The sequence below is a fragment of the Podarcis cretensis genome, assembly GCF_951804945.1.
Source record: "Podarcis cretensis genome assembly, chromosome: 11".
NCBI classification, from domain to species: Eukaryota; Metazoa; Chordata; class Lepidosauria; order Squamata; family Lacertidae; genus Podarcis; species Podarcis cretensis.
This window is the reverse complement of record NC_137180.1, coordinates 4030824-4045173: the sequence shown is the minus strand read 5'-3', so window position 1 is coordinate 4045173 and position 14350 is coordinate 4030824. Positions and strand designations below refer to the sequence as shown.

The following is a 14350-nucleotide window of genomic DNA, read 5'->3' as shown; positions in this document are numbered from 1 at the left end:
GATTTTAATAAAATATTTTCTCTTTCCTATGTGGTATTAAACCCGATCCAAACAATAATTTGTTATGTATTGAAGTTCTCACCCTGGCCACCAGGAGTATCGTGTATATAGTTTTCACTCAGGTCCACGTCAGTTACTTTAGGCGGGGAACCCTGGGTTGTTGTTGCTACAATGTTGACAGCCGGCTGCCTATAAAAGCAGGCCGGCTGAGCTGTTTGCAGTTCAGTTCTGTTCCAGCTTACAAATAAAGAGCTGCTTTGGAGAAATCGCTGTGTTGTCTGCTATGTCTACCCACTATTTAACACTGGCGACGAAGGTGGGATCGATGGACAACAGAGCACAGCCTGACGCGGCCACCCTCTGAGATGAGCTGAATCACAGAGCTGAAACACTGAGCGAAATCACGGAGCAGAACCAATTCAGAGCTGACCGTTCTGGCTAGAGCACTGTATTCCATCCATCGCCCTCCACGTCGGCATCGGAACCATGGCTTCACTCATGCCTCTACCACCGTTTGCCCCAGCCTCTGAATCATGGGACTGCTACCTCGCTCGGTTTGACTGCTACCTCCGAGCAAATGAGCTGACAGAAGTATCACAGGAGTGTAAGCGGGGCCTCTTCCTCAGCCTTTGTGGCCCCAAAGTGTTCGCAACGGCCCGAGCATTGGTTGCGCCTCTAGCTGTCCAGGCAGAGCTGTGGGACACAATTCAAGAGAAGCTCCGCAATCACTACGAGCAAAAGCCGTCCAAGATTGCTGCTCGCCATGTGTTCTACCACCGGAACCAGGCAGGGGGGAGTCAATTAACAACTACACCACCGCCCTCCGACAGGCTGCAATGCACTGCAAGTTCCAAGACTTAGACGATGCCCTGATGGATCAAATCATCTGCGGGGTCCGGGACATCCGTCTGCCAAGGCAGACCTCACACTGCAGAAAGCCATTGAGGAGGCCGTGGCCTCGGAAGCTGCTGAACTCTCCGCCCAGGAAATCTGCAAGGCCAGTAGCCCATATTTAAAAGACTATGTTCACTGGACAAACTGCACATGTAAAGCTGTATGGTAAATTGGGTCAATTAATATGCTTACGTGCCTTACTGAAACCAATAAGGGTATTGCTGTATGTAATGCTGTATGTTACACTATGATTGTAACTAATGCCTTATCTCGGTGGGGAGGGGTGTTATGTATTGAAGTTCTCACCCTGGCCACCAGGAGTATCGTGTATATAGTTTTCACTCAGGTTCACATCAGTTACTTTAGGCGGGAAACCCTGGGTTGTTGTTGCTACAATGTTGACAGCCGGCTGCCTATAAAAGCAGGCCGGCTGAGCTGTTTGCTGTTCAGTTCTGTTCCAGCTTACAAATAAAGAGCTGCTTTGGAGAAATCGCTGCGTCGTCTGCTATGTCTACCCACTATTTAACATAATTTCGCTAGTTATTAAATATACCTGCAATGTGCCCAACACAAGGGGAGAAAAAACACTTATGGGAATGAGCTGGTTTGTGATCAAAGGTTTCCCCTCCCCTTTCCCTTTGACCAAAAAAATCAAGAAATGATCAACACTCTTGATTGCATAACGTAACTTCTCATTTGTATATGTGGCAATAAATCGGAACAAACATAATATGTGCAAATTCACAAACATAGCTGCAAAAAAGGCATGGATTAAAAAACTCTGAGCAAGAGCACCCTGAAACAAATCTCACTAATGCAACATAGATTGCATTTGGCAGTACAAAGCACAGAACAGAGACCTATAACTTTTCCTTTTGGTGAAAGTACAAGAGAGAGTCCTATTTTTCAAAAATTTTCACTGTGGTGGCCATTCTGTTTTGGTCCTTATTGAAGAACTGCGGTGTACAGCCAGGCTTCTCTAGCTTCTCCAGGGTCCCCCTTGTCACAGTGTGTACCTAAGTTGTTGTTAAGTCTTGCTGTCACTAGAGGGCACTGTGGTGCCTACTAATCTCCTGCATACTCAACAGTCATGTTTTAAATTTCTGTACCTAATATTAATTAACAAATATATTTTGATTAATTTCTCCAATGTTAACTACTTACTTACTATTTAAATTACTAGATATGCAACTTAAATTTCTTAATTTAAATAACTATATTTCACCCGACATTTGAAGTAGGCATGAGCAGCATATGAACTGAGGGCCTAGCTGTGCTGTGACAAATTTTCTCAAAAAAAAAAAAAGGGGGGGGGGGTTTCTGTCAGGTTTGCAAATTCAAGCATTTACTGTACTTTTTGCTGCCGTTCTTTTGAGAGTCTCCTGGATCAATCCTTCTCACCAGCTAGAGCTACTAAGGCAATTCTTGGCCATGGAGATTCATGCATTTGTAACTTCAAGAGCTGATTATCGCAGTGTGCTCCATGTGGGGCCACCCTTGCGCCTGGGTGGGAAGCTCCAGCTTGTGCAAAATGCTGCAGGTAAACAGTTGGTGGGGACAGACAACCACCAAAATGTAACACCAGTGCTAAAAAACATTCTACTGGCTATCCCTATGTTGTCAGACCAGGTTCAAGGTTCTTGTATTCATTTAGTTTGTAATATATTGCGCTGTTTCAAATGCAGAACTAAATTAGGAATGAGCCTCAGGCTCATGTACTCCCCCTGTCTCATTGAGCACAGTCAGAAGGCGGAGAATGGAGAAAGAGGCTTCTACTTTCAAATTTGCGATTACTCCCAAGTTACACCCAAACTGGGAAAACTGTGGTCAGTCAAAACTATTGTTTGTTAACAACCAGGATCATTATCTTGTGTTCTGAGGTAAAGAAGGAATCTAATTAGTTGAAACACCTCTGGAGCACTGGGTGTAGGGAATAAGAATCATAGACTTGGAAGTAATCCCAAGGGTCATCTAGTCCAACCCCCCGTACTGCAGGAATCTCAACTAGATCATAAATGACAGATGGCCACCCAACCTCTGCTTAAAAACCTCCAAGGAAGGAGAGTCCGCCACCTCCTGAGGGAGACCGTTCCACTGTCAAACAGCTCGGACTGTCAGAAAGATTTTCTGAATGTTTAGTCGGAATCTCCTTTCTTGTCACTTGAAGCCATTAGTTCTGGTCCTCCCCTCCACAGCAGGAGAAAACAAGCATGTTCCCTCTTCCATGTGACAGCCCTTGAGATATTGGAAGATGGCTATTATATCTCCTCCTGTTTAAAGTAGGCAGGTGTTTGCTTACCTCCTCTCTTCCTATCTTGGGCTGCAGGTTCCTCTTTACATCATTTATCCTGTTATCACCAGGTTGGGCATCACTTTCCTTTTGGGTGAAGACCAGAGGCAAAGTAGGTGTTGAGTAGTTCAACCTTCTCTTTGTCACCAAATAGCCATCGTCTCCACACAATGGACCTACCACTTAAATATGACTTCCATATCTTCTCTCAGTCTCCTCTTTTCCAGGCTAAACATACCCACCTCCCTCAACCATTCCTCATAAGGCTTGGTTTCCAGACCCTTGATCATCTTGGTTGTCCTCCTCTGCACATGTTCCAGCTTGTCAATATGCTTCTTAAATTGTGGTGCCCAAAACTGGACACAGTATTCCAGGTGTGGTCTGACCAAGGCAGAATAGAGTAGTACTACAGAGGTACCTTGGTGTACAACCATCATCTGTTCTAGAGGTTTGGTTGTAAACCAAAACAGGTTGTAACCCAAGGCGCGCTTTCGCAAGAGGGGCCTTCCCCCCCCAAAAGGGGTTGTAATCCCCCCCCCCAATGCATTGTAATCCAAAAAAAGGGACCCACACTTCCAGGTTTGACGTGGTTGTAATCCAAAGCGGTTGCAAACCAAGGTACCACTGTATTCCTTCCCTTTGATCTGGACACTATACTTCTGTTGATGCAGCCTAGAATAGCATTAGCCTTTTTTTTGCTGCTGCATCACACTGTTGTCTCATGTTAAGCTTAGGGTCTACCAAGACCCCTAGATCATTTTCACATGTACTGGCTAGCAACCCAGGTGCCCCCCATCCTATATTTGTGCATCTGGTTCTTCCTGTCTAAGTGCAGAACCTCACATTTGTCCCTACTGAAATTCATTTTGTTAGCTTGTGCCCAGTTCTCCAATCTGGTACGGACATACAGTGGTGCCTCGCAAGACGAAAAGAATCCGTTCCGCGATTCTCTTCGTCTAGCGGTTTTTTCGTCTTGCGAAGCAAGCCCATTGACGGCTTAGCGGATTAGCACTATTAGCGGTTTAGCGGCTTATCGGCTTAGCGGATAAGCAGCTTAGAAAAAGGGGGGGAAGGGGAAAAAACCCCGCAGGAACTCGCACGACATTTTCGTCTTGCAAAGCAAGCCCATAGGAAATTCGTTTTGCGAAGCACCTCCAAAACGGAAAACTCTTTCGTCTAGCGAGTTTTCCGTCTTGCGAGGCATTCGTCTTGCGGGGCACGACTGTATTGAATTCTGATTCTGCCTTCTATGGCATTAGCTACCTCCCCCAGTTTGGTGTCACCTGCAAATTTGTGAGCATCCACTCAATTCATTTATAAAGATGTTGAACAACAACAGGCCCAGGAAAGAACCCTGTGGCCCCCTACTTGTCACCCCCCCCCCCCCAAGTTGACAAGGAACTCCTTGGGTTCGGTCAGTCAACCAGCTACAAATCCACCTAACAGTTACCTTGTCCAACCCACATTTTACCAGTTTCTCCACAAGAATATCATGGGGGACTTTGATAAAAGCTTTACTGAAATCAAGATACACTACATCCACAGCATTTCTCTGATCCAGAAAAAAGGAATTAATGAACTTCAGTTTGATTAAATTTGCAGGCTGAATATATGGACTCTCAGAATGTAACTCTCCACAGAAGTCATTGCCCAGCATATATGGAGCATGGGGCAAACCCAAAGTACCGAAGCTACTCCTGGCCCTGGGTTACATTTTCACTGAGCATGGTAGCTGCCGTAGAAGAAAAGGGATCTGTTAATTTCAAACACAGATGTACAGTGTTGTTTGCCAAGCTGTTTTCCTTCTATGTGTGAGCCTCAGGGCTACTGGCCCTTTAACACCACCACGACTCAGACATGATTTTCAGAGTTGCTTCATGTGTTGCTTTTTCTGACTCAGAATTATGTGGTATGTGCAGGGATAGCCCCCCCCCCTTTAAAGGTATGTAGAATAAAGTAGGTGCAGGGTTTTTGTTCAGTTCTGGCACCTTTTTTTCTAGAAAAATAGCACTTTTTCTAGAAAGATGCAATATATATCAAAGTTGCATCCTTTCCTAGGCGAATCACTGACTCAGAGAAAAAACTCATTAATCTTAATTGATTCAGCACTCATTTAACCTCCCAAGAGATAGTTGTTAACCTCTTGTTAAGCCTCTTGAAAGCTGGAAAAAAAAATGTATTAGCAAGACTAATAACCAATACTGATAGATAACTGGCCACATTTCAAAAACCAAACTATCTTTTTACCAGAAAAGAATCCCCAAATGTTTAGCATTAATAAAAATGAGCAAGGGGTGTTGGGTGTGTGTGTGTGTGTGAAATAGGGACCCATCAGCCAAACAGCAAATGGCAAATCTTCCTCATGTGATGCTTACAAGGAGTTGCCCTCACTCTTCATGATGTCCCCAAAGGATTAATAAAGATAATAAATTTGAAAAACTAGAAGTGGAAAATATATATACCGTATTTTTTGCACCATAACCCTCACTTTTTTCCTCCTAGAAAGTAAGGGGAAATGTCTGTGCGTGTTATGGAGCTAATGCCTATGGGTGGCGGGGGGGATCTGCTGCAGTCGTGAGCAGAGGATCCATGGTTCCCCTTCCTTCCCTCCTCCGTGGCTTGCTTTGAAACAGCAAAGCGGGAGAAGAGTCGCTGAGTGGGGAGGAGAGAGGGACAGAGAGCCTGCTTGCTTTAAAGGAGCAAAGCGGGAGAGGAGAGGAACCTTCTCTTATACCCCTCTTCTGCATTATTAACAGCATCCTTTTCCACCCACCCCACGTGTGTTCCTTGTCCCTTGAGTGCTTTTCCTTCCCTCCCCACTTAAAACGTGGTTACAAAGCACGGATCCACATGGATCCTCAGGATTTTTGCACTGGGTCACCCCAAATTCACCATCAGATCACATAGCATGTCCATGGCTACAGCTTGCACCAAAAAAATCACGCACCCACTGTTGCCTGGGGCCGCAGTGGTGCAAAAATGTGGTTACAAAGCATGGATCCACATGGATCCTCAGGATTTTTGCATTGTGCTACCCCAAACTCACCGTCAGATCACATGTCTGTGGCCACAGCATGAACCACAAAAATCATACATCCACTGTTTCGTTTAGATTTTTTTTTCTTGTTTTCCTCCTCTAAAAACTATGTGCGTGTTATCGTCGGGTGCGTGTTATAGAGCGAAAAATACAGTAATTAGCTCACTTCTGTTCTAAACAATGTCTAGAGAAAGTGTGCACAGTCCCCACTTTACTGGAGAACATGGCTGATTGCCTTTAACATTTATTGTTCATTTGCATAATGTGGCATACGTCTGCTGTGCTACTTTACATAAAATTTTCATGCTTTGTTTTATTAAGTATTTTAATTTTGCAATTTCATATTTTTATGTGTAAAGCAGATTGTGTCTGAGTTTATCACAAAAAGGAAGAATATAGATGATGAAGTCCTTCAAGTAATCTGGTCCAAAACAATATAGGGATTTAAAAGCTAAAACCAGAACTTGAAATTGAGCCCCAAACCTCATTGGTAAGTAGTGCAGCTGTTTCAGTAATGGTGTCATATGGTCATTATTTGCACCAATAACCAGGAAGCTGCATTCTGTGCCAGTTGAAATTTCCAAACTTGTCTTTAAAATTAGCTCCACATGGAGCACATTGCAGTAGTCTAGTCTAGACGCACTAGTCCATGACGAATTGAGGCCAAATCACCTGTCTCTAGATAGTGCTGCAGCTAGTCTATCAGTCTAAACCTGTAAAAGGTGCTCCAATTGCCTCCCCCCCCCCCCGTTAAGGAATTGTGTCTAACACTTACAACTGCAAAATGATGCCTTGGACCAAAAAAGGGTTCGTAAACTGAGGTCTCAGGATGTATACCCAATGGAGAATATCCTCAGATCTCAATTTTCACCTTCAAAGGATTCTTTTGCATGGTGAAATGGAGTGGGGGAGAGAATTTTTTGTTCTCTTTTGAAAGAACTGGGGGGGGGGGGAATGGGTAATTTATTTCAAAGGAAAGGAAGGGGGCAGAAGAATAAAGAGTTCTTTGCTTTCACCCTATCCTCTGAATTATTCATAGGTCCCTATTTGTGCAAACTTAATAGGCTCAGTTACTTGACCAAAGGGCTCAATTACTTGGAAATAGCAGCAACAACCAGTTCATCTTGTTTAGAGGGTCACACATTCAGACTAGAGACAGTGTATTAAATGGGCAGGTTCAAAAATGAATCCTTAGGCTCCTGGTGTCATCTATCCTAAGGAGAGATGCTTTTGTACAAGCATGTCAGCAGCAGAATATGAAGGTACACGTGATTTTAAGAGGGCTGGGATAAGCAGACTATTTCCAAATGGCACCATGAAAAAACAACAAAGCAGAATATTAAAAGTGTGGGATCTATTCAGTCAAATCTAACAATGAATGTTTTTTGCTAGTTAGCATGTGAAGCGGTTAAGACCATAGAGTTCTATTGCTCATAGGCTGACTCAGACCATAGAAACATAAATGGTAGAAAAGGCTCTATGTGATAATATTTCCCCTCCTCTTCCGGGAGGAAAGAAGCAGCAAAGAAGTATTTCCTGTTCCTTCCTTCCCCCACACTCTCTCTCCAGCCAGCCAAGGAGGAGGGCGTGCCTCCAATTGCTCTAGCATCAGGCACATGCCTGAAGCTGTTTTTGTGGCAAACACAAATATTTTACCTTCAGTTACTTTGAATGCAGTTACTGCTAAATACAAATACTCAACTGTGAGTAAACAATATGTTTTAAACTTACATTTCAGTCTGCAGCATGTTTCTTTGATAAATGGAGTAATAAAGGGGAGATCAGCCTAACAGCTAATTCTTATGCTTCTAATTAAACAGCCTAAGATGGGATTTAAACTCTGCTCGGCTCCACACTTTTAACCACAAGTGGTAAGTGGATCCTTTTGTCTGTGAGTCTGTAGGGGAATAAAATATAGTTAATTATATTCCCTCACCTACCTAAAATGAAGTGTGAAGCATTGCATTTGGCAGAAGATGCAGAATGCAAGGGGAGCTGAGCAGACTGAGTACAACTGCTTTTGCATCAATGCCCATAAGAAACACCCAGTTCCAAAAAGTAGACCCAGAAGCAAGTCCTATTGTATTCAATGGAACTTACTCCATTGAAAATATAGGGGAATCAAGAACAACATTTTTGAATGGAATGCTCCTTGTCTGCTTCCAGCAGCAGATGGCATGGCGGGGCAATGTTGCACAGCTGACCTCTAGTTGATTGCTGCTGCTTACCAAAAAGTAGAGGCATGAGGTAGCGGAAAGGCTGGTGCAGTATACCTGTGGAGTCAATCTGGCATTCCTTCACCTCTACCTCCGGTTAAGCAGCAGCTATTTGACCAGCAAGGGGTCAGGTGAGTGGAGGTGCCCCACCATGCTTTCTACTCTGTTATTCCTGCTCAAAATAAAAGAAAGTATACTGGGCTGTTACCTCATGGTTTTCAGTGAAGCAGGTGGAATAAAATCAACAAGAGGGTTTTTTCTAAAGTATGCTATATTGAAGTAACAGAACAATCCCATACATGCCTATTTAGAAGTGAGTTTAATGAGACTTGTTCCGAGGTGAGTTTGTATAGGATTACAGCCTTAGACATCAATCCAATGCACATTAACCTGGCAGTAAGCTCACTGAACACAGTGTGAGTTCTTCTGAGTAAACATGCATCAGATAGTGAGGTAAGAGACTTTCCAAGTATTATATAACAATAGAATTTTACATTTTTGCCAAAGCTAATTTTATTCACATCTTTGAACCCTTCTATGTTGCAACCCCTCTGCTGTACAATTAATTAATTTGCCAGTAGACCACTAAGAAAAAAAGAAATTAAAAAACATTTGTATTCCACTACATTTCCCTCCTCTACAGTTTCCACAAAACTCCACCCCAAAAGGTCATAAACAGAACATAACACAGCTGCCTGGCTGTTCCACAAATTACCCATCACTCAGAGACTAACCCAAACAACTTCCAGTATTTTGTGCAGCTTAAGATAAATCCAAATCCAGTGATTCATCCAAAATTCACATTCTAATTTAAAGAACATTAGGAATATAATTTACAGCTGAGAGAGCAACAAATTCTTCATACTCTATGGAGAATTAATACATCTGTGTGCCTTCCAGTTTCTTAAGACTTCAAAGAACGTTGTCCTTAAGCCATAGTTCATTGTTAGTACAGATAAGCAACAATTTCCCACATTTTTCCATTATCCCCAGACATTATACTTCAGCATGTATACTAGAAGTGGGAAACCAAATATGTCCCCCTCCAGGCTGCTCCCCACTCCATGACCCTGCTGATTTCCCACCCTCTTGTTTTTGCCTGTCTGGAATGTGCCATTGAGCTCTGGTGTCTTTTGGTTGTCTGCATGGAGGAGAAAGGCAGCATTTGCACTTGTTGCTGTGCCCACTTCTGCTTCTGCCTCCACCCACCATTGCCATCTGGCCCCTGGAAGGCAGCATAGAAGGGGATGTGGCCCTCAGAGTGGAAAAGGTTCACCACCCTTTATATATATCATAACATTCTGTCTGAGAAAATCAGTCACATTGGATTAGGTGTGGTGACAACATTTGAACTAAATCAGGGCTGTACAATAGAGTAACAAAATTTGATGCAAAAATTGTTCCAATGTAATGTTCTAATTTACTGGGCTATGTAACACACTGTTCTTCTTTGGTTTGCATGTGAGTTGTTTGGTGATGCACACACCTGCTGCTAATTATGTAAGTCCTGGTTGTATATTCAGGTATCAGCACTGAATCTTATCAGATACAAAGGCAGATGAAGGGATAAATATTGGTGTGTGCCTTGCTTTTGCCCTGCAGTTGCCAAAACCAGGTAGTTTCCCCACTGGCTATCTTAGCTCTGTTTTGTACATATTCTTGAATACAATTTAAAGGAAAAAGAGTGAAAAGTGGCACTCAATTTGATCTTTGGTGTTTGCTCCAAATGAGCATGTCCAAAATGAATGAAGGTACTCAAAGCATCAGCCACTGCGTTCAGCACCAACCTCTCCCTCCTCTTGCCTCCCCAAGGCCCACTTATCTGGGGCTGGAGAAGGAGAAGGAGCAGATGTAGCAGCAAGCACTCCAGTTCCACAGCAAAGCGTTACGTCCCACTGAGGAAGGGACTGGAACTACAAGCCCCACCAGTTTCCATGTCAGTTGCGAGGGCAAGGGAAGAACTCAGTGGGTACTCAAGGTGTGGATCTATTGGGACATATTCACAGTCTGCTTGCAAAACGCTATAAACAGGCCATGCTTGACCTATACCTACTTGGAAGAAGTCAAACAAGGAAACATACTTTGATTTCTTGAGAGATTCCCTGCAGATAGTACTTAAATAGCCCTGGTGTGAATTTTCAAAACATTTATGGAGCATCTGGCTGCCTCTACTCCTATTTATTTTCTCAAATAATGGTCTAAAATATATGAGATCATGTTTAACATTAGTTGCAACACTGCTGGGATTCATCCATCCATCAGTATTATGAATTATACTGGATTATAGCCATCAGTATGATGAATTCCCATCCGGAATGTTTACATGACGAAGCTCAGTTATTACTACATTGAGTTCTAGAAATATAATGCAAGTTATAGTTACTGACAGTGGGAAAGCTCTTAGTGTATATAAAAATTTCCATATCAAAGTGTGATCAAACAACGGTTGTAAAAAAAAAAGTTGTAAGGCTTTTCGGGGGGGGGGGAGCTTCCTACTGATGAATTTTTCCTTTGGTTGTTTGCTGAATAGTAGTCTAGACAGTGAACTCTCTCCCACATTAGGAAGAAAACATTCAAAGAATTGAATCCAGACTGGATTGTGTAGAAAGACCCTGATTCATCCCTCAGCGCTACAGCTTTTGTCATCAGTTAATATGAAAAAACACACTCTTAAACTTAAAAAACAAAATCATATTACACCACTGCCAGGACTCAGCCAGACTTTGCAGGTCTTTAGGACATGGACTTGGACCTAGAATCTGGGGTGACTATCAGGAACAAAGACATGTGGTTGAGGTCTATATATCAGCTTCCTAACAAGAGACTTTCAGGCTGTGGTATTCAACAAAGTTTTATTCACAGTAGTGTCAATGAAATTAATGAACCTGTCAAGTTCATTTATCTCAGTGGGTCTACTCTGAGTAAAACTTTACTGAATACCACCCAGTCAACCAAATATTTTTGTTTAGGACTTAGGGGAAAAAACAGCATGATGCCAGACAAAGTATTGTGTGAAATACAACTGGCATTTTTCTGGATTTATAACAAGTGGGTAATTACTGTAAACAGGGGTGAAAATAGGTCGTATTTCATCTGGGTTAAAGATTCAGTTTGGCACTGCCCACCACACAGACACACACAAAGAGGCTGGAAGCCTCAGTGGCGCCTCCTGGAGGCTTCATCCGGGACAAAAAACCTCCCATAACTACGGTTCAGGTGTAAGCATCTAAATAATCCCAGAACAAGGTTTAATTTTGATCAAGTTCAGGCTATATTTCCAAGTTAGATAAGTATGATTTATTATTTACAGGTTCTGCCTTGTTGACAGAAGAGATGCAGTTTTCTTCATCTAAGGCAGGTATCCTACACATTTAACCCCAACCCAAATATGCATTTGGGGACCCATTTTGTAATCTTTTAATCAACAGTAATTTCTGTGTTAATTGTGCACAGGGCTGAGCCTATGGACTTATTCTGTCTTCCTGTGTTTACATTTATTACGCTTCTCCTAGGCTCAGCCCTGTGCACAGGTAACACAGATATTGCTAGCATTCCATACAGTGGTACCTCGAGTTAAGGACTTAATTCGTTCTGGAGGTCCATTCTTAACCTGAAACTGTTCTTAACCTGAGGTACCACTTTAGCTAATGAGGACTCCTGCTGCCGCCGCTGCACAATTTCTGTTCTCAACCTGAAGCAAAGTTCTTAACCGAGATAATATTTCTGGGTTAGCAGAGTCTGTAACCTGAAGCGTCTGTAACCCGAAGTACCACTGTAATATCCTCCTATATCAACCCCACAGCCTTTCCTTTAGCACTTAGGAATTGAGGTTGCCCCCCACCTGGTTAGCCTGTCAGCATTTTGGACCTCTGTTTTGGCAGAGGGAGGGAGCTAACCTCTTTGTTGCCTATTCATGCCTTACTGTGCTCCTGAGGTAAGTACCAAATGTTATGGGGCTTTGCCTACAGCTGTTTCCTCCTCCTCTTCTCCCTTTCTCAGCCTCAAGCCTACAGCACCATCTCAAGGTTTGTTTTCCACAGTATGCTGGGAGAAGAGGCCTGGCCTTCAACCTGGTCTTGGCTATTACTAGAGAAGTGTTCTGCAAATACTAACACCAGCAAGAGCCAATTGTTTCTGCCTCCTCACACATAATAATGTGATGGATTTCAGACCCTTGGTAACACAGATTTATGGGTTGGGTGGTCTCATATTTTGATAGTTTCAGATATTACAGTAATTTGCTTCACTTTTCAAACAATCAGAGGCAATTTCAATTCATTAAATAAGTAATCATATATATTTTTGTGTGTGTATGCACCAGTTATGAAAAAACTATGTTTTACAACAAAGATTAAGATGTGACAAGAAAAGTCATTTGCAGATAATATTACTGTATTAACTTTTCCCCAAGTACTGTATTGGTAACAATCTAATTATAACAAAAGCACTGATTTACTTAAGACAGTATCAGCTTTTCAATTACCATCTCTTATTGTCTCTTATTCAAATTCTTATGTCTTTTTTATAATCCCGTACACATGCCCAGTAAATTCAGCAATAGCAATTTGACAAGTGCTAGATGCTGGCTCAAAATTATGTTTCCAGTCTTGTAAAACCAACAAAAGTTAAGTTTGTCTGGTGCCTTCATTATACATGTATAGGCGCCAGGCAAAAACATTCATTTTTAACCAGACCTTTGGTTGATTTGATTGACATCCTATGCCCTTTTAAAATGTGGGGTTTTTTTTGGGGGGGGGTTATTGGGTTGTTTTTATTTTTATTATGTATTTTGTGGTTTTATATTTTGATTTTTTCTGTGAACTGCCCTGAGACCTCCGGGTATAGGGCAGTGTATAAATTAAATAAACAACAACAACAAAACAAGCTAAAGCAGGTTTTTCAATGTTATGGTTAATTTTAACTACTTTTATGCTATACCCCTTTAGAATTGCTCCTGTACTCCTATTGTACACTGCTTAGAAACTGTGGTTTAAAATAATATTTAAAATAAATGCAAGCAAGTACAATTGGTTATAAGTGATATGTTGCAGCCAAACAGTAACATTTGTAGTAGAGACATTCAATGGTATCTAAGTCATTCCGAGAATAGACTCAATGGACGTCACACCTAATCTGTCCAATTGATTTCAGTGAAACTACTCTACTTAAGTCTGGATACAAACCAATATTCTCAGAAACTAGGTATAATTCTCATTCATGCACACAAATATGGTCCCACATCTGGCTTTATTTTGTAAGAAACCGAGGATAGTAACTATAAAAGCTGATTGCATGTGCCACTTGCGTATTTTTAGTTCACAAGCCTGAAACACTGATCTATGATAAACCACTAAGCAGTGTCTAAATATAAACTAACTTTAAGCAAGTGAGAATCTACTAGAATATAACTACAGTCCAAATCCAACTTGATGTGGAGGCATATGCCTACATCTCGATGTAAATGCAGCAAAAAAGCAAAAAATGTGCAAAGGCTAATGTCTTAATGACTGTTCATATCACTCAAATCTTACTTTGCTTCCAGAGCCAGTGCAATGATTCCTGCAGCCATAGGTGCCGATGCTGATGTTCCCGTGTGGCTGTCTGTGCAACGCTGCCTCAAGTCTGTGGTGATCTGGGGAAAAGGAGAGTATGTAATTGATGGCATGGTTTATTCATTTATTTATTTATATTTTTTTATTTTTATATACTGCCCTTCGTCAAAAGATTTCAGTGCGGTTCACAAGATTGTAGGAATCAAAAACATGTTTCAAATGACTTATGAGCATGTGAAATATATTTAATTACTGATTGGGAAGAATTTTGTTTAATTTTTTTAAAAAAACAGTCTTTGGTTTGAATTCTTTAAAGCAAGAGGATAAACTAGCTGCCTTGAAATTTCAAGCAACAGGTGAA

The 14350-nt window shown here is 41.9% G+C and overlaps 1 protein-coding gene across 4 annotated transcripts in view; it reads right to left on the bottom strand.

Moving 5' to 3' along the window:
- PCSK5 (proprotein convertase subtilisin/kexin type 5) overlaps window positions 1–14350 on the bottom strand; it is a 161271-nt gene that overhangs the window by 37681 nt on the left and 109240 nt on the right. For all 4 annotated transcript variants that reach the window (XM_079996045.1, XM_079996047.1, XM_079996048.1 and 1 more), the window contains exon 9: window positions 13969–14069. In XM_079996045.1, the coding sequence (XP_079852171.1) occupies window positions 13969–14069 (101 nt within the window). The remainder of the gene's footprint in view (window positions 1–13968; window positions 14070–14350) is intronic.